We start from the raw sequence: 20,691 nt of genomic DNA, 5'->3' as shown, positions 1-20,691 counted from the left end.
TCCTCATGACTTCAGAGTAAAGCAAAGTTTGAGACCTTCTGCCCCAGGCTGGTAAAAGATGTTTGGATGGAGGAAGAGGCTTATGTAACATCTTTCCATAGAACCCAGTGCTTGTTGTATGTGTTAGTTTCCTATTGCTGCTATAAAAAATTACCATAAATTTGGTAACTTAAAGCAACCTAAGTTTATTTTCTTATAGTTCTGGAGGTCAGAAGTTCAAGATGAGTCTTAAGGGCTAAAATTAAGGTGTCAGAAGTGTCTTGTTTCTTCTGGAGGCTCCAGGAGCCTGTTCCTTGTCTCTTCCAGTTCTAGAGGTCATCCACATTCCTTGTCTTGTGGCTGCTTCACTCTGATCTCTGCTTCTTGTCACATCACCTTTTCCTCTGACCCTTACCCCCCCGCATCCTCCTTATAGGGACTGTTGTGATGACATTGGGCCCATCTGGATAACCTAAGGTAACTTCCCCATCTCAAGACCTTTAATTTAGCCACAGCTACCCAGTTCCTTTACCATGAAAGGAAACTTATTCATAGTTTCTTGGAGTTAGGTTGTAGACATAGTTGAGGGGCCTGCCATAGTGTGTTGTTCAAAATGCCATTTTTGAGATGGAAGAGAGAAGACTGACTCCTTACCTAGAATGTGGAAGCCCAAAAGGCTTAGGAAGTTTCCACAGCCACCTCAATTTATTTCTTAAAAGTGACCTGCAAAAAAATATTTTGTATCTCCCTAGACTACAATATTGCACATCAGCTGTCCCAAATAACCAGGCCCTAGGGTAGTGATCGCATTAACAGAAAACTCAATTTCCTTTCTGAAGTCCCAGTACAACAAGCCCCATTACAATGTGAAAACTTAACAGTAAATGCCCTCTGTTATAAGGAGGAGAGGAAGTATAAATGTTACTCAAAGTAGTAGTGAAGAGTATTTGTAAAGGCATATATTCTCACCTCTCCTTTTATATAAAGATTGGAAGTGACCACTGCTCATTCTTATAACATTGTGTGTTGATAGGACCCATCATAATGACCTTACCATGAGCATCTCCCTCACTCACTTTCTCTTTCTCTCCTCTCCTCTCCTCTCCTTTCCTCTTCTCTCCCTCCACTGCCTTGCCAAATATTTTTGAGGGCTTACTGAGAGCCAGGAAAAATATGCTCTGAAAAAAAGTTATCTTCCTTTCCTACTCTCTCATTCTTCCAATTTCCTCCACATGAACATTCCTAAAGTACAACTTTTCTATGTTGTTTCCCTCTGTCACTTGGGGTTCTGTCTTGTCTATGCATTCTTTTCCCCTATGACTCACAACATGAACCTCAACCTCTAGCCAAACCAATCTAAATAGAGATACTTAACTGCTTTCTATTTTGTTCCTTAAATTCTTAGCATAAAACATCATCAAGTGTCCTTCCTGCGTGTCATGATTGAGGACACCAAGGCTGCCAGTCACTCCTGGACACCCACATTGCACAGCGCCTCATCACTCACTCTTTATCCTGCTCAAGGCCACTATCCCACCCAGCCCAGCTTCACCACACCACACCTACCTTGTCTTAGCCATACTCCAAGACCAGTCTGTTCTATTTGATCCCTTGTCAAATGACAATCATCCAGAGGGTCAATGTGTCATGCTAGAAGAAGGTTGGGTCCCCGACGCCTATTCATGGAAGTTTGAGCAGGCCCAGCATTTCAGTTAAGAAACTATTAGACTAGGTCATCTCTGAGGTCCTTTCAACCAATAGAAGTCCAATAGCCTATCATTTTACCCCTATTATATTTTAATACACAATATAAATTATAGAAGGAAGTAAAGATTCTAAGAAAGTAACCATGGAAGATCTACCCTTTCCTTATATTCAACAACTACAGGCATCCCAGTATTGAAATGCAGACCTTCTTGGCATTGCAATCCAAAACTGCCCTCTGAACCTTTCCAGGAAAGAGAATAGGTCTTTCAATCCATCCCTTAATGCTGTTGCTTATACACTAAGAGAGAGCAAGGGTTTCTCTCTCAGACCTAGCCAGTGCTCTGAAACAATCTCTATTTTCATCTAGCCTTACTTGGACCTGCACAGAAAGGTGGCTTCCTGGGCTTCTGTCATACTTCTGCCCTTCTTAGTACCACTGCTGCTTCTCTCTGCTGGAGTCACAATGCACCATCTTCTTTCTCTGCTTCTGCCCAGCCAGAAAGGAAAACTTGCCCTGGGGTCTTAGACAGGCTGCCCCTTCTGAAGCTCAGGAACAGAGAAGCAAGGGAAGTCCAGATGGCTATTTTCTCCATAACCTGATGCAGGGGGGTAAGAGGGAGAATGCCACCTTCTCAAATGTTCAGGAGTGGATTCCACAAAGGGCTAAAACCACAAGCTAGTTCCTCACTTCCCATATTATAGTCTTTTGGCCCCCCAAACTGATGTCAATGCTTAGAAACAGAGATGAAAATCTGCAGCCTTCTTTCCAATTCTAGAGGAGGACCTCTTTCTCCTTCACCAAACCTTCAGATGGGAGAGAACCTTCCTCACCTTCCTGTTGCAAGATGATTCTCCATGGGTCTGTCACTTTTCTGCATGTCTTGTAGGCAAGCTGGCCGTGGCTTCTGTTTGTTCTGGATTATCTTTTCAAGAATATTTGTATAATGAACAGCCTTAGAAGACAGAGATTGTTTTTCTCCAGAGCAAACAAAAGTTTGCTTATAACCTTGGAGGATAGAGTGTCTCCTACCAGAACAAAGGGATAGGCAGGCTTACTGCTCATTATCAAATATTCAGAATCTTTATGCTCAGAGATCCTTCTGAATTATAACCTCCTGCATGTGCTGGTGTTACCTTGCCTGGTTATACTAGAGGTCAGAAAAACAGCTCAAGAAAATGTGCGTTGCTCTTGCTACTGCTATGGTTTTAAGTAGTAACATTGCTTCTGGAAGCGTCCGTAATACTTGGACATCCTAACTTGTTAGCTTGCAAGTAAGGTGTCTTTAAGAGAAGACATTTCTTTCCAGTCTTGGACACTGCCTAGTGTTCAACTCAGGGCAAACCACCCCACAGTCTACTCTGTCAAGGCCTCTGAGTCCTGAACATTTCAAGTTTATTGAGCCAATTAGCACTGCATCTGGAAAAACAAAATTTCATTTTCAATTTGATGATATGCTTTTTGCTGTATTATAGACCATAGAAAATTTCAGATGTTGCCAACACTTAGGAATCTGCAAAGTTACAGGGTATTTCCAAGTTCCATATGTGATATTTTAGTGCCACCTACCGGCTACTGTCTAACGAGGCACTCTTGGTGGCACGGATGGTCTGTTCCCACAGTTCATCCACAGTGGGATGGAGTGGTTCATGCAAAGAAGGGGTGAATCTCACAAATGTAATGAGGGAAAGAACTAGATGGAGAAAGCCATACAAGTATACTGTATCATTTACATAAAGTACGAAATCAGGCAAAACTAATTGTATCAGAGTTTTCCAGAGGAACAGAACCAGTAGAACATGTATATTATTTAAATTACTCTTGAAATATACATTTAAATATCTTTATACACAGATAATTTTATAAATATGTATTAACACATAAATGTATATATTTAAAAGATGTATATTTAAAAGGATTCATTTTAAGGAGTTGGTTCATGTGATTGTGGGAGCTGGCAAGTCTGAAATTTGTACAATAGGTTGGTAGTTATAATCCTGAGACAGATTTCCTATTTTTCCTCTGGAAAATTTTAGCCTTTGCTCTTAAGGCTTTCAAATGAACAGATGAGGCCGATCCATATTATCAAAGATAATCTCCTTTACTTAAAGTCAACTGATTATAGATGTTAATCACATCTACTAAATTCTTTTACAGAAACATTTAGTCTAGTATTTGACCAAAAAAATTGGCACTATAGCCTAGCCAAGTTGACACACAACTGGGCACACATACATACCTACTTTCCCCTGCAGAGATGAAAAGTCCTTGAATGATGTTTATTCTTCACCTTGATATGCCATGACTTAAATATTACAATGTGAAATTAACAATGCTTAAATACAAGTATGTAAAGTTAATATATCTAATGTTATATAATAAAGGAATAAGAGGGGAAGAAGACAAAGATAGTGTATATATATATATATGTATATATATATATATATATACACACACTAATACACGTAAACATATTGATAACCAAATAAAGAAGAAATACTTATAACAATTACTGTTCTTATTTCTAGAACTGGTCATGTGGTTGTATACAGTATTTTATTTATTTATTTAATATATATATTTTTAAATTTTTATTGTTATTCAATTACAGTTGTATGCCTTTTTTCCCCGTCCCTCCACCCAACCCCAGCCAAACCCAACTCCCTCCCCCATCTCCACCCTCCGCCTTGGTTTTGTCCATGTGTCCTTTATAGTAGTTCCTGTAATCCCCTCTTCCCACTGTCCCCCCCCCCGCCCCCCAGCTATTGTTAGATTGTTCTTAACTTCAATGTCTCTGGTTATATTTTGTTTGCTTTTTTCTTCTGTTGATTATGTTCCAGTTAAAGGTGAGATCATATGGTATTTGTCCCTCACCTCCTGGCTTATTTCACTTAGCATAATACTCTCCAGCTTCATCCATGCTGTTGCAAAGGGTATAAGCTCCTTCTTTCTCTCTGCTGTGTAGAATTCCATTGTGTAAATATACCATAGTTTTTGGATCCACTCGTTTGCTGATGGGCACTTAGGTGGTTTCCAGTACTTGGCTATTGTAAATTGTGCTGCTATGAACATTGGGGTGCACAGGTTCTTTTGGATTGGTGTTTCAGGGTTCTTAGGGTATAATCCCAGCAGCGGAATTGCTGGGTCAAAGGGCAGTTCCATTTTTAGTTTTCTGAGGAAATTCCATATTGTTTTCCACAGTGGCCTCACCAGTCTGCATTCCCACCAACAGTGCACTAGGGTTCCCTTTTCTCCGCATCCTCTCCAACATTTGTTTGTTTGTTTGTTTATGTTGGGCACTCTGAGCCGTGTGAGATGGTACCTCATTGTGGCTTTAATTTGCACCTCTCTGATGGCTAGTGATGTTGAGCATCTTTTCATATGTCTCTGGGCACTCTGTATGTCTTCCGTGGAGAAGTGTCTGTTCAAGTCCTTTGCCCATTTTTTAATTGGGTTGTTTGTCTTCCTGGAGTGGAGTCATGTGAGTTCTTTATATATTTTGGAGATTAGGTCCTTGTCTAAGGTACCATTGGCAAATATGTTTTCCCATACTGTTAGCTCTCTTTGTATTTTAATGCTGTTTTCTTTAGCCATGCAGAAGCTTTTTATTTTGATGAGGTCCCATTTGTTTATTCTTTCCTTTATGTCCCTTGCTTCAAGGAACATGTCTGTGAGGATGTTGCTGTGTAGAATGTCTGAGATTTTCCGGACAATGTTTTCCTCTAGGACTTTTATGGTATTACGACTTATATTTAAGTCTTTTATCCATCTTGAATTTATTTTTGTGTATGGACTAAGTTGGTGATCGAGTTTCATTTTTTTGCATGTAGCTGTCCAGATCTCCCAACACCATCTGTTGAAGACGCTATTTTTGCTCCATTTTATGCTCCTGCCTCCTTTGTCAAATATTAATTGACCATAAAGACTTGGGTTTATTTCTGGGCTCTCTGTTCTCTTCCATTGGTCTATGTGCCTGTTTTGATGCCAGTACCAGGCTGATTTGATTACAGTGGCCTTGGAATACAGTTTGATATCAAGTATTGCGATCCCTCCTGCTTTGTTCTTCTTTCTCAAAATTGCTGCAGCTATTCAGGGTCATTTATGGTTCCATATGAATTGTTGAAATGTTTGTTCTATATATGTGAAATATGTCATGGGTACTTTAATAGGGATTGCACTGAATCTATAAATCGCTTTGGGTAGTATGGCCATTTTGATGATGTTAATTCTTCCAATCCATGAGCATGGTACATGCTTCCATTTGTTTGTGTCTTCCTTAATTTCTTTCTTCAGTGTTGTGTAGTTTTCTGAGTACAGGTCTTTTACCTCCTTGGTTAGGTTTATTCCTAGGTAAGGAAAAATATTCCTTATTTTTATTGTTGCTATATCAAATGGGATTTTTCCCCTAATTTCTGTTTCTGATGTTTCATTATTGGTGTACAGGAATGCCTTTGATTTCTGAGTATTGACTTTGTATCCAGCTGTTTTACCAAATTCATTTATCAGGTCGAGTAGTTTTTTGGTGGAGTCTATAGGATTTTCCTCGTACACTATCATGTCATCTGCAAAGAAGTGACAGTGTCATATCCTCCTTCTCATTTGGATGCCTTTTATTTCTTTTTCTTGTCTGATTGCTGTGGCTAGGACTTCCAGGACTATGTTGACTAGGAGTGATGAGATAGGGCATCCTTGTCTTGTTCCTGATCTTAGTGGGAAAGCTCTAAGTTTTTGTCCATTGAGTATGATGTTGGCTGTAGGCCTCTCATATATGACCTTTATTATGTTGAGGAATGCTCCCTCTATTCCCACTTGCTGAGTGTTTGTATCTGAAATAGGTGCTGTACCTTATCAAATTCTTTTTCCACATCTATTGATATGATCATGTGATTTTTTTCTTTGCTGTTGTTGATGTGATGTATTATGTTTATTGATTTGCGAATATTGTACCATCCTTGCATCCCTGGGATGAATCCCACTTGGTCATGGTGGATGATCTTTTTAATGTACTGCTGGATGCGGTATGCCAATATTTTGTTCAGGATTTTAGCCTCTATGTTCATCAGTGATATTGGCCTGAAGTTTTCTTTCTTCGTTGTGTCTTTCTCTGGTTTGGGGATTAGGATGATTCTGGCTTCATAAAACGAGTTTGGGAGTCTTCCAACATGTTGGATTTTTTCAAATAGTCTGTGAAGGATAGGGGTTGGGTCTCCCAAATGCTTTGTAGAATTCTCCTGTGAAGCCCTCTGGTCCAGGGCTTTTGTGTGTTGGAGGTTTTTTGATGACTGCTTCAATTTCGTCTGCTGTTATTGGTCTATTCAGGTTTTCTGTTTCTTCTTCATTCAGTTTTGGAAGATTATATTTTTCTAGAAATGTGTCCATTACACCTAGGTTTTCAAATTTCTTGGTATACAGTTCTTCATAGTAATTTCTTACAATCCTTTGCATTTCTGTGGTATCAGTTGTAATCTCTCCTCTTTCATTTCTAATTCTGTTCATTTGGATCCTCTCTCTTTTTCTTGATGAGCCTGCTTAAAGGCTTGTTGATTCTGTTTATCTTTTCAAAGAACCAGCTCCTGGATTCATTGATCCTTAGAATTGTGCTTTTAGTCTCTATGTCATTTAACTCTGCTCTGATCTTGGTTATTTCCTTCCTTCTGCTTGCTCTGGGCTGTCTTTGTTGTTGTTCCTCGTGTTCTTGTAGGCATAGAGTTACGTTGTTTGTTTGAAATGTTTCTATCTTTGTAAGGTAGCCTGTATTGCTATGAACTTCCCTCTCAGGACTGCCTTTGCTGTGTCCCATAGGTTTTGGGTTGTTGTGAGTTCATTTTCATTTGTTTCCAGAAATTTTTTGATTTTTTTCCCTAATCTCGTTTCTGACCCCTCATTGTTTAATAGCATGCTATTCAATGTCCATGATTTTGAGTGTTATGGGTTTTTTCCTTTGGGGTTGGCTTCTGGTTTCAGTCCCTTGTGGTCAGAGAAAATGCTTGATATGATTTCAATTTTCTTGAAGTTGTTGAGGCTTGCTTTGTGTCCTATCATGTGGTCTATCTTTGAAAATGTTCCATTTATACTTGAGAAGAATGTGTATTTTTCTTCTTTGGGATGAAAAGCTCTCTATATATGAGTTAAGTACATTTCCTCTAGGGCATTGTTCAGGAACACAATATCCTTGTTGATATTTTGTTTGGAAGACCTGTCCATTTTTGACAGTGGGGAGTTAAAGTCCCCTACTATAATTGTGTTGCTGTCAATATCTTTCTTGAAGTCTCCAATACTTTATGTATTTGGGTGCATATATATTTACAATGTTTATGTCTTCTTGGTGGATTCGTCTTTTGAGTATTATGAAGTGAGCTTCTGGGTCTCTCTTTATGGCCCTTCTTTGGAAGTCTATTTTGTCTGATATGAGTATTGCTACCCCTGCTTTGTTTTCCTGTCCATTTCCTTGGAAAATTTGTTTCCAGCCCTTTGCTTTCAATCTGTGTAGGTCTTTTGTCCTGAGATGGGTCTCTTGTAGGCAGCATATGTGTGGGTCATGTTTTCTTATCCATTCAGCTATTCTATGTCTTTTGATTGGAGCATTTAATCCATTTATGTTTAAGGTTATTATCGATAGGTAGTTATTTATTGCCATTTTGTACTACCTGTGTTCCTCTCTCTTTCTCTTTTCCTTCATTTCCTTAAAGGAGTCCCTGTAGCATCTCTTGCAGAGCTGGTTTGGTGGAAGTGTATTCTTTTCGACTTCTTTTGTGTGGGAAGCTCTTTATTTGGCCTTCTATCTTGATTGAGAGCCTTGCTGGGTAAAGTAGCCTTGGTTGCAGGCCTCTGGTTCTCATTACTTGGAATATTTCTTGCCATTCTCTTCTGGCTTGGAGCGTTTCCACTGAGAAGTCAGTTGCTAACCTTCTTGGGGCTCCCTTGTATGTTACTTCCTGTTTCTCCCTTGCTGCCTTTAAGATCCTCTCTTTGTCTTAGAATTTTGCCATTTTAATTATGATGTGTCTTGCAGTGGGCCTCTTTGGGTTCCTCTTGCTTGGGACTCTCTGTGTTTCCTGGATTTGTATGACTTTTTCTCTCATCAGATTAGGGAAATTTTCCATCATTACTTTTTCAAACAGGTTTTCTATCCCTTGCTCTTCTTCTTCTCCTACTGGTAATCCTATTATACGGATATTATTACATTTCATGTTGTCCTTCATTTCCCTTAATCTCTCTTCATTCTTTCTGAGCCTCTTTTCCTTTTCTTGCTCTTTCTGGGTGTTTTTTTCTACTTTGTCCTCCAGCTTGCTGATCTGATCCTCTGCTTCATCAAGTCTGCTTTTGATTCCTTCTACTGCGTTCTTCAGTTCAGAAATTGTATTCTTCATTTCCTCTTGGCCCTTGTTGATAGTCTCTATTTTCTCTTTCATGTTGATATAGTTTGCAGTGAGTTCATTGTAGTTTCCCTGTAGTTTCTGGTAGTTCTCTGTGAGCTCAGTGAGCTTCCTGACAACCATTGCTTTGAACTCAGTATCTGATAGTTGACTTGCCTCTATTTCAGTTAGCATTCTTTCTGAGGCTTCCTCCTTTCCTTTCATTTGGGGATTGTTTCTTTGTCTTCTCTTTGTTTGTGAGACTCTTCTTGTTAGCCTCTGCTTCTTAAATTGATCTATTCTGACTCCCAGGGTTTATGGTATGAACTTCTATGGTAGAATGCCAGTGCAATTCAGTGATGCCGTCTCCTTAATCTCCTGAGCTCACTGGTCTTGAACTGATGTTTATGGGTCTACCAGGGCCTAACTCTGGTCTTTTCAGAGCTCCAGTTTTTATTGTCTCACCTGTGCGAAAAGGAGAAAGAAGAAAAAGAAAAGGAGAAGGGAAGGAAGGAAAAAGGAATAGAAAAGGAATGGAAGGAAGGAAGGAAAGAAGGAAGGAAGAAGGAATAAGAAAAGATTGGAGGAAAGATAAGAAGAAGGAATTTTAACAAAAATTAAAATAAAAAATAAATAAAAGAAGGCAGGAAGAAGGAATAAAAAAAGTAAAGGATGGAAGGAAGAAGGAATAAAAAAAGAAAGAAGGACAGAAAGGAAGAAGGATTTATTTGGAAAGGACAAAGAAAAAAAGTCTTCTGCTGGCTTTAAACCAGTCAGGTTATTTCTGCTGGTATTCCTGTCTGTGAAAGGGGAGGGGGAGGTGGTTGGAGGGATTCGTTTCACTTTTCTCCCTTCCTGAGCCATGCTCTTTGCTCTTTGCTGTTGTTCAGCCTCCAGTCCATTTTCTCAGGGTTCTTCTGCTCCCCCCTAGGCCTTTAGTTCATCAGTTGTGTTCTCTGAGGTGCACCAATCAGGGGCAACTCACACTCCACCTTCCTGCTCTTTGCTGTCTTAGATGCTAGGGGCTCTGGGTGGTCCTTCTGGGTGGTTCAGCCCCTACTGGGTCAAGTCTTTCAGGGGACTGAGTTCCCCTAGCCCTGCAGGTCCCCTCTGCTGGGCATTCTGCTTTCCTCCTAGGGAGCGAGTAGGCCCTGCAGGGCTCTGTGAGCAGGGGTAGGTGGGAGTTGTTTAGAATCGGTGCTTCAGTTTTGGTCGCCTGCGGGCAGCCAGGCCGTTGAACGGGTTTTGCACCCAGATCCCAGGCTTTGGGCCTGTGCACTGGGGCATCCAGCTGCTGATCCGGGTGCGCACCTACCCGATGTTTCAGGTGTGGGCGCCCATGTGGGGTTTCAGGTTGGGCACCCAGGCTGTTAAACAAGGTGCGCGCCCACCCAGACGCTTTAAGTCTCAGTGCCCAGGCAGACGGGCTCCTGATCTGGATGCACACTGATCCCCAGCTTTGGGCCTGTGCAGCCGTGGCAGACAAGCTGCTGATCAGGTTGCGTGCACACCAGGATTTCAGGTGTGGGCCCCAGGCCACTGCTTGGGGTAGGCACCCACTGGGGCGTTTTGGGTCTGTGCGCCCAGGCAGCCGGGCGCTGATCAGGGTGCATGTCCACCCGGGGTTTCAAGTGTGGGCGCCCAGGCTGCTGATCTGGGTGCACGCCAACAGGGCTTCAGGTGTGTGCTGGGGCTGCTTATCTTTCGTTCACAGTCCAGGGGCTGAGGGGGTAGGGGCGCAAGAGGCCACAGCTGCTGCAGAGAATTTTCTAACTAGCCGCTGAGTGCCTCTATTTTCTCTTTTTCTTTTCGAGTAATTCTTCCTGTTCAATTCCCCCTGGTCCAAACACGCACCTGGCCTCTCACACAGCCCAGCCTGGCTCTCTCCCAAGAATCCTGCAGCAGACCCTATGTCCCTGCCGGGGCTTCAGCAACCCTGGCCCCCGGCTGGTCCCAGGGACCTTATTATCCTTAAGCACTCTTCTTACCGTCTGATCTTTCAGTGTCCTCTATCTTTTGTCTTTGATCTTCATATATGTTGGAATACCGTTGGCAGTGTGCTTTGTTCCTCAGATCACCTAGGCATTTCACTGGTGCCGAGGGGAAGTGGACTCTGCTCCCACCTATCTCGCCGCCATCTTCCCATATATCTGTAGACAGTATTTATAATGACCTTCGTTTACTACCCATTCTATATTCCCTTTGCCTTTAGCAAGTTTTTTCAGCTGAAAGTGATTCTTTTCCTGGTTGGTTACACAAACCTTCATTCTTGCGATTAGTAGTCCTGAGAGGATTGGATTGTTGAAGTTTTCCTCTGATCTTAATGCCAGGGCATGCTAATACTAAGAGACACCCTAATGGACCTCCTATATTCCAAACATAGTCTCCCTTACCTCCATTGTTGAAGACCAGCCCAATTTCATCTTAGTAGTCAGGAGTGACCACCCCAGACAGCATAACTCCCTTCTTTTCCTGCTGATTCAGAGACATGAGGAGCCCCAAGTGTTTGGACAACAGTCTTAACTTCCAGTTCAATAGAATTGTTGGGTCTCTGGGTGAGAGCATTTCTCCCTTTGAAACAAAGACTTCAGGACTATAAGAGCATAGAGTGATGGGACAGGAAGCAAAAATTTAGCTAGCGGGTTAATATTGAGCAGCGCTCCTTTCATTTCCATCCCATTGATTCCTGGCTGTGAGAAAAAACAGCACCATATATTGGACACTGATTCAGAGCTTATATAGACTCCTGGAGAACATTGTTCCAGCCCAGCAGTATATTTCCTCCTAGCTGGCACTGTAACTGACTCTTTCAAAAAGCCACTCCACCATTCAATCACAACTTCTGCTTCAGTGTGGTGGGAAACATAGTAAGAACAGTGAATTCCATTAGCATAGGTCCATTGCCATACTTCATTTGTTAAATGAATTTCTAGAGCAGAAGCAATGCTGTGTAGAATACCATGACAGTGGACAAGACATTCTGTATGTCCATTATGGCAATTTTGTTAGAAGCATTGCATTCAGGGAAGGAAATCCATATCCAGAGTAAATGTCTTTCTCAATAAGAATACAACATTTCCCTGACTGGTGTGGCTCAGTGGGTTGGCCAACATCCTGTGAGCCAAAAGGTCACTGGTTCAATTCCCGGTCAGGGCACATGCCTGGGCTGTGGCCCAAGTCCCAGTCTGGGGGCATGCAAGAGGTAACCAATTGATGTTTCTCTTGCACATCTATGTTTCTCTCCCTCTCCCTCTCCCTCTCCCTTCCTTCCCTTCTAAAAATAAATAAATAAAGTCAAGGAGGAGGAGGAGGAGGAGGAGGAAGAAGAGGAAAAAGGAGGAAGAGGAGGAGGAGGAGAAGAAGAAGAAGAAGAAGAAGAAGGAGAAGGAGAAGGAGAAGGAGAAGGAGAAGGAGAAGGAGAAGGAGAAGGAGAAGAAGAAGAAAATACTGCCCCTTCCATAATGGAAGTGGTCCAGTGTCATCAACTTGTCACCAGGTAGCTGGCTGATCAAGCTGGGGATGCTGCCATAATGAGGACTCAGTGTTTGTCTCTGGTGCTGGCAGACCAGGCATTCAGCAGTAGTTGTAGCCAGATCAGTGTTGGCAAGAGGAAATCCTTATTTCTAAGTCCATGTGTAACCTCCATCCCTAAAACCATGATGTGCCCACTGGGTGATGGCAGGAGTAGGTAAAAAATGAGGCTGATTTGTCTCCCCAGACTGAGTCATTCTATCCACTTGATTATTAATATCCTCCTGCTAAGATCACCCTTCGGTGAGCATTCACGTGGGTCACAAACATCTTCATGTTTTTCCCCATTCAGAGAGGTTTATCCACCAATTTTCCAATCATGTTCCTTCCAAATGCCTGACCATGGGAAGAATTCCCTTCATCCTTCAGGGAAGTCCCAAGAAGGAGTGGTAATCCTTCATTTGTACCCTTTTGGTTGGTGTCTGCATATCAGGCAGAACCATCTAATAACCTCACTTGAGTTTTGTCTTCCTTAGTCAACTGATTGTAGAGAACTCCCCATGAGGCCATAGTGGGGCCTGAAACAGAGAAGGTAGTGGAGCAAGAGTGGGGACTAAGGGCACCATTCAAAAGTAGTAGCTATTCAGGTCACTCAGTAAATGGGCTAGAGTAGCACATCCAAATGAGGAATATGTTGCCTCCAAAATCCAAAGAGGCCCACTAGGTATTTTACCTCTTTTTTTGGTTGTAGGAAGAGTTAGATGCAACAACTTATGCTTCATTTTATAACGAATATCTTGACATCAGCATAATATCATAAGTGTAATGGAGAACTATAATATTTTATAGAAGGGAAAGTAATCAAGATCCCTGTGAATTAAATTATGACATAGGACTGGAGAGTTGATATAACCCTGAGGTACGATAGTGAAGGTGTATTGCTAGCCTTGCCAGGTGAAAGCAAAGTGTTTCTGGTGGTCTTTATTTACAGGTATAGAAAAAAGAGCTGTTGTTAGATCAATAGATGCATACCAGGTATCAGAGTATGTATTAATTTGTTCAAGCAATGAAGTCACTTCTGGTATGGTAGCTGCAATTGGAACCACAACTACATTTGAAGTTAGGGATTCAACATACAAATTTTGGGGGACCCAATATGACTGTATGTGGACTTAGGCCTCGTGGAAAGGTAATTAAGGTTAACAGAGGTCATAAGGGTGGGACCTAATCTAATAAGACTTGTGTCTTTATAAGAAAAGGAAAAAATATCAGCGATCTCTCTCTTTCTGAGTGCACAGATGGAAGTCCATCGCATCACACAGTGAAAAGGCAGCCATCTGCAAGCTGGGAAGAGAACTCTCAGCAGAAATGAAATCTGCTGATACCTCTGTCTGAGACTTCTAGCCTCCAGAGCTGTGAGAGAATAAATTTTTGTTGTTTAAGCACTGAGTCTGTGGTACTTTATCGATTTTATCATTGCAATCTAAGTAGAGTAATACAACAGTGAAAGTGTATTGCTGGCCTTGCCAGGTGAGAGCAAACTGCCTCTGGTAGAAGTCTTTATTTACAAGTATTGTGGAAAAAGCATTTTCCAGATCAATAGTTGCAAACAAGGTACCAGGGGATGTGTTTGTTTGCTCAAGCAACAAAGCCACATCTGGTATAGCAACTGCAATTGCAGTGACTCTCTGGGTAAGTTTATGATAATCCACTGTCATTCTCCAAGATCCATCTCTTTCTACACAGGCCAAATAGGCCAGTTAAATGGGGCTATGGTACCTCTGTATCCTTTAAGTCCTTGATGGTAGCATTAATCTTTGCAAACCATGCAATGCTATATTGCTTTTGGTTATTATTTTGCTAGATAGAGACAGTCTAGTGGCTTCCACTTGGACTTTCCAAACATAATAGCACTCCCACCCCAGGTCATGAAACTGGGGTGGGGTTTCTATCAGTTGCTGAATGTGTCTGTACCCATGATGCATTCCAGAATTGGAGAAATAAACATAGGATTGGTTTAGGGACCCACAGGACCCATTGTGACATGGACCTGAGCTAAAACTCCACTGATCACCTATCTCCATAAGCCCCTACTGTGACTGGTGAACTGCATTTATGATTTGGGTCTCCTGAAACTAGTGGCAGTTTAAAGTTACTGTTCAATAACTCCTAAAAGTCTAATTATTTTCTTTTCCCCAAATCATATTAAGTATGGTGAAAGGCCCTAGGTTTCCAAGGGAAGGCTAAGAGGAAGATTAACAGTATATATTTTTGGCAGTGCCTCAGGACCCTTCTTTGAAGAGATCTGGCCTTCTGTTTATTCAAGGAGTTCTGGGTCTCTAAACTTGCTCAAGGCTGGAATTGATAAATGGCTGTGACTCTTTGTTTTTATGAGTCAAAGCTTTTATGCACTTGTTCTAGAAGTCTTCCACTTACACAATTCAAGTATGAATTTGAACATCACCCATCCATTCTTTTCTAGGGACACCATGATCACCTAGTCAATGTCATAGGTCTCTGCCAGTAAAACTATTTTGATTACTGCTTTTAATCTGATGTCCATCATCTTAATTGGGCCCATCTTGTCTTTGGCAATTGTCCTGCAATCCTGGGATCCAATTATTCTCATTGCATTTAAAAATCCCAGTTCAGTGGCAACAGTTCCTATTGTAATTCCTGACCTATAGTGAAGATTGACCACAGCAGTTCTTCAAGGATACTGGGGCTCCCCTCACAAATTTCTGTCATGGTGAAAAGTATGTCTTCTATATCCTCACAGAGTGAGTGAGGTTTTACATGATAAATCTACTCTATTATTTCAACATATCTAAGCCTCTAGATCCCTTCTGTTAGAGTATACTAAATCAGTCTGGCATTTCAACTTCATTTAGTGTAGTGTAGGCCACCTTTTGGAACATATTTCAGCCAACTAACCAACCAACCAACCAACCAAATAAACCAGTTTGAGTTCTTTCTAACCCCTTGAGTTACAACATTGAACCCAGAATCTGTGGTTGGTCGGTTCATATCAATAAATTCAGCCTGATCCTATTTTAGTTACCTTCCACCATTATCCCACACCCTTAATATACATTTCCACACATATTCCACAGAATTATGTCTGTATAAATTGAAAAAAATAATGCAGTTCTTTTGGAGTATAGTTCACCTCTTCAGGGGTCAAAACTTTGTACTTCACCTTTTGGGGCTTCCTGAGAGTTGGGTTTTCCTATAGTTCTAGAAGCAAAGAGGGGTGCTTGTGGTGAGTCCTAAGAAAAATCAGCAGTGTCTTGTAAGGCAACTACCTCAGAGGAGGCCATCACAGACTCCTCAAGGCAAAGCAGAGTGAAGTAGATAGGGGTAGAAGGGTTGCTTCTACTGGCAAAAGAGACTTACAGAATTTAGGTTCAATGTCCCCAGGTTCATCAGGATCTGACCGTATGTCCCCATTCTAATTTTTAGAATCTTCTATTTTTTCTAATCCATGCCCTTATTTTAATGGCAGAGCTTCCCTCTGAAGCTGGGAATTCAACCACTTGTAGGATGAGACTTTGGATTTGGTTTTAAGACATCTCAGCTCTGTGGTAGTAGGAAACAAGTAATTCTTTCAAGGCAAACAGAAATTTTCCAGTCAGTTATATGGTGCTTGAGCTGGGAATTTAAAGTCTTGAGTTCATCTTTTTCTTTCCTTACTTAAGAGTAACTAGCTAATCTCATTATACTCATTAGTTTAACAAAAATGTTCTAGGGTACTGAATACATGTCCACTCAAAATGTGGACATGTATTTAGTCCAAATATTTTGTAAATATTTGATTAGGAATATCTATTATTGATATTTTGGGTATTCCCAATGCCATGGACATTGGTGCCCATTTTATCACTGGAAATAAAATCATTAGTGCCTTCAAATCTAATCAGATTAGAGAACCAGATGCCGAGACCACAGAACCAGTTCAGAAAATTCATCCTTAAGATTTTCTTCCTTTAAGAGAGAATCTTAAAAGCAGCAAGAGAAAAGGAGACAGTTACCTACAAAGGAGTTCCCATGAGACTATTGTCTGATTTCTCTAAAGAAACCTTGCAGGCAACAAGGGGCTGGAAAGAAGTATTTGAAGTCATGAAAGTCAAGGACCTACATCCAAGATTACCATATCCAGCAAAGCTATCATTTATAATGGAAGGGCAGATAAAGTACTTCCCAGATAAGGTCAAGTTAAAGGAGTTCATTATCACCAAGCCCTTATTATATGAAATATTAAAGGGGTTTATCTAAGAAAAAGAAGATCAAAACTAGGAACAGTAAAATGACTACAAACTCACAACTATCAACAAACAAACCTGAAACAAAAACAAACTAAGCAAACAACTAGAACAGGAACTGATTCACAGAAATAGAGATCACCTGGAGGGTTATTAGCAGGGAAGGGGAGGGGAGGAATGGGGGAAAAGGTACAGAGAATAAGTAGCATAAAGGGTAGGTAGAAAATAGACAGGGGGAGATTAAGAATAGTATAGGGAATGTAGAAGCCAAAGAACTTGTATGTATGACCCATGGACATGGACTAAGGGCAGGGGGAATGTGGGCAGAAGAGGGTGTGCAGTTCAGAGGGGAATAAAGGGATGAAAATGGGATGACTGTAATAGCATAATCAATAAAATATATTTAAAAAATAAATAAAATAAAATGTAGCCTGAGTAAACTAAAACAAAAAAATTTGGGAGTGAGAAGTCCCAGCTCCACACCAGGCCCCCACCCCCACCCAGCCCAGGGTTCCAGTGCCAGGAGTATAAGTCTCTATAACTTCTGGCTGCAAAAACCAGTAGGGATTGAGTTGGTAGTGGAAACTTCTGGAGCCCCAAACAATTCCTCTTAAAGAATCCACACATGGACTCTGAGCTCCAGCACCAGGATAGCTGCTTGGAAGGCACCAGTGGCATACAAGGAGAAACTGAAGAACCAGACATCAAGGCGAGAGTTGGGGGACAGCTTTCTCTGAGACAGAAAGGCAGGCAGAAGCCATTGTTTCTTTTCTGAACCCTCAACCCACAGAGTCACAGAGCTGGCAGGCTGGTACCATATCTGAGACTCCATCAACCTGGCTAACACTGTTTGCCCTACCCGGGAGATTCCCTGAGGCTCTGTCTCATCCAACTTACAGATGTTAACAGTGGCTTTTCCATATGAATGGCTGGTTGTGGCTCATGCTTCTCAACTTCCTGAATCCTTTAAAACAGCAACAGCTAGCCTCAGTGAGCCTGCAGCCCCCATACCACCGGCTAAATGGCCCCAGGCCTGGCACTGGCAACAGTCAGCTGAGACTCACAGCTTGGCTTTATAGCTCAGGCAAGGTGGCCCTGGGCAAAACATAGGTTGGGGATGACCAAAAAAAAAGGATTTTCTTCCTTTAGAACTACTCTCCAGAGATACAGAACCAATAGGAGATTTTATATATGTAGGAATTTCAGGGAATTGGCTTATGTGATTGTGGGGGCTCACAGGTCTGGAATTTATAAAGCAGACTGGCAGGCTGGCAGGCTGGCAACTAAGGCAGGATTTCTGTATTACATTTTTAGGGCAGAATTCCTTCTTTTTCCAGGTAAACTTCATTCTTTGCTCTTAAGGCTTTTAATTGAATGGATGAGGCACATTCACATTATTGAATGTAATTTCTTTTACTTAAAGTCAAGTGACTGTAAACATTAATAATCACATCTACAAAATAATGTTGTGTAAGCATGTTAGAGCAAATGGGCACTATGGCCTACCCAGGCTGACATATAAGATTAACCATCACATGCTAATATATCCTGTTAGAAAAAAGGACAGCAATTATCTTTGGGGGCAGAGGAGTAATGACCAGAAGTGGGCACAAGGAGAGTTTTGGGGTGCTGGTCAGGTTCTGCTTCTTGATCCAGTGATGGTTGCATGTATATATTCAGTTTGTGAAAATTCTGTGAGCTCGATACTTATGACATGTGTAGATTTTGAAATGTATATTTTACTTAATTAAAAAGAGAAAAATGTTAAGAAAAAAGGAAGTAAGACAAAAACAAAGGAAACAAAAAAAGCATTACATCAGTTATGAAGAAAATTTTTTTGTTAGAAATTACCATATATAACTCTATATTGATAAACATCTTGGTGAAATAGATTTTAAGGGAAAATATAAATATAAGCACATATAATAAAACCTACATCAATAAAGAAATAAAGCATGCCTATGGTGATCTTTACCTGTTAGTACACTAGCAGGAGAATGACTAAATAAATCACATTTTGATGATATTTTGCAAAGCATATGTTAAAAAGAATGACAGAATGAACTTGGAGAAAGTGGAAAGATCTCCAAGACATATTGGATATTTTTAATTTTTTATTTAGTTATATTTTTTAAAAGAAAAAACAACTTTATAAAGTTATACAGTCATTCTGACATGGATATTTTTTAAAAAGCAAAAATTGGTATAGTATTTGTAAATTTATTTTATTTTTGCAAACTTACTTTTAAAAATACAAACTTTATGTACTAGGTATACACAAATGTTTTGTACACTGTAAATCCATAGAAACATGTAGAGGGGTGCTCAGTAACAGTTGTATTCTTTGGACAGGGAGATTAGATTGTGTGGTAAAAGGGAACTTCAACTTTTTACTATCTACCCATATTTTAAAAACATTTCTTACAGCAAACAATCTTATAATTATGTAAGTTTCAGAAATGGTCAAAAAATAAGGAGACAAATCACAGACTGGGAGAAAGTAGTTCATAAAGACATCTGATGAAGGACTATTACCCAAAATATGCAAAGAAATCTTAAAACTTAATAAAAACAAACAACTGGATTAAAAAATGGGCAAAAGAGGTTCAGATGGCAAATAAGCATATGAAAGATGCTTCACATATGATATCAGGGAAATCCAAATTAAAAAATGAGACAGGCCTATATCATATATTAGAATTGCCAAAATCCATAACACTGACAATACCAAATGCTAGTGACAATGTGGAGCAATTGTCACTAGGAACTCTCATTCGTGGGTGCTGGAACTGCAATGGTACAGCCACTTTTGAAGTTTCGTGGTTTCTTAAAAAACTAATATGCTCTTACTGGATGATTCAGCAATTGTGGTCCTTAGTATATACCCAAAGGAGTTGAAAATTTATGTCCACACAAAAACTTGTACACAGATATTTATAGTAGCTTTATTCATAATTGCCAAAACTTGGAAGCAACTAAGATGTCCATTCTTGACCAAGTCCAAGTCCGTCTTCTCCACTAGCTGTGATTACTCAGCCCCTGTCTCAGAGGAAACAAATTGGGCCGCTGAGCAATATATACTCAACGTGGGGGAGTGGGAATGGTATTTTTTTAACTTTTTCATTTTTCTTGATTTCCATATTTCAACAACGAGCACTTTCCGCGTTCATTAATGCACCGCAAGGCCCAAACCTAATTCAACGGCTACCCACCATTAGTTTCGTTCAGGAGGCGCAGGCGCACTCGCCGCGGCCTTCCGGGGCCTGATGGGACGACGGGCGGGGCTCGGAGCACGTAGTCCGCGCGCGCCTTGCACGCTGGGACTAAGGGGTCTTGGTGGGCTGTAGTTGGTGCTCCGCTGGGGCTAGCCTCTCCGAAGCGAGTGGTGCAGACGGAGAAGTCTCGGTCCTGGCGGAAGCCATGTTTGTGGCACGCAGCATCGCGGCGGACCACAAGGACCTCATCCATGATGTTTCTTTCGACTTCCACGGGCGGCGGATGGCAACCTGCTCCAGCGACCAGAGCGTCAAGGTGCGCGCGTAGCCTACTGCCGGGGACGAGCCGGAAGGAGGGGAGTGGGAGCGTGCTTGACCCGCTGTTTGAGCGGAGGGATGGGCGTGTAGTAAGAAGACTAGTTTCTTTATTTAGGCGCGCCATCGGTCACGAGGTCTGGACCCCGAGGGAGGCAGACACGCTCAGGCCAGTTGGTCTGCCCCGCTATTCTCGCCCCTTACTGTGGGGACTAGCTTTTCCACTGGGCGGTGCTGCATGCGCGGACCCGCCGCGCGTCCTGGCCTCGTGCGCGCTCCCGCCGCGGAGGAACACTGAGAGCCCTCGAGCGTCGCGCGAGACTTTGATGGCGGTCCTTGTGGGCAGGAACCAGGCAGTTTCCTGTGCTTAGTTGTCAGTAAAGCTTTAT

The 20,691-nt window shown here is 41.4% G+C and overlaps 1 protein-coding gene across 2 annotated transcripts in view; it reads left to right on the top strand.

Moving 5' to 3' along the window:
- Positions 1-19,785: 19,785 nt before the first annotated feature.
- The window catches only part of SEH1L (SEH1 like nucleoporin), a 59,699-nt gene continuing 58,793 nt past the window's right edge, over positions 19,786-20,691 (top strand). The window contains exon 1 of one of the 2 annotated variants that reach the window (XM_071219516.1): positions 19,786-20,303. In XM_071219516.1, the coding sequence (XP_071075617.1) occupies positions 20,193-20,303 (111 nt within the window). In that variant the 5' untranslated portion in view covers positions 19,786-20,192. The remainder of the gene's footprint in view (positions 20,304-20,691) is intronic. The other variant, XM_024580296.4, reaches the window with a different exon arrangement.

Source organism: Desmodus rotundus, chromosome 10 (genome assembly GCF_022682495.2).
Source record: "Desmodus rotundus isolate HL8 chromosome 10, HLdesRot8A.1, whole genome shotgun sequence".
In the NCBI taxonomy this organism is placed as follows: domain Eukaryota; kingdom Metazoa; phylum Chordata; class Mammalia; order Chiroptera; family Phyllostomidae; genus Desmodus; species Desmodus rotundus.
Note: the sequence above shows the minus strand (reverse complement) of the source record. Positions and strands in the feature narration are given on the sequence as shown.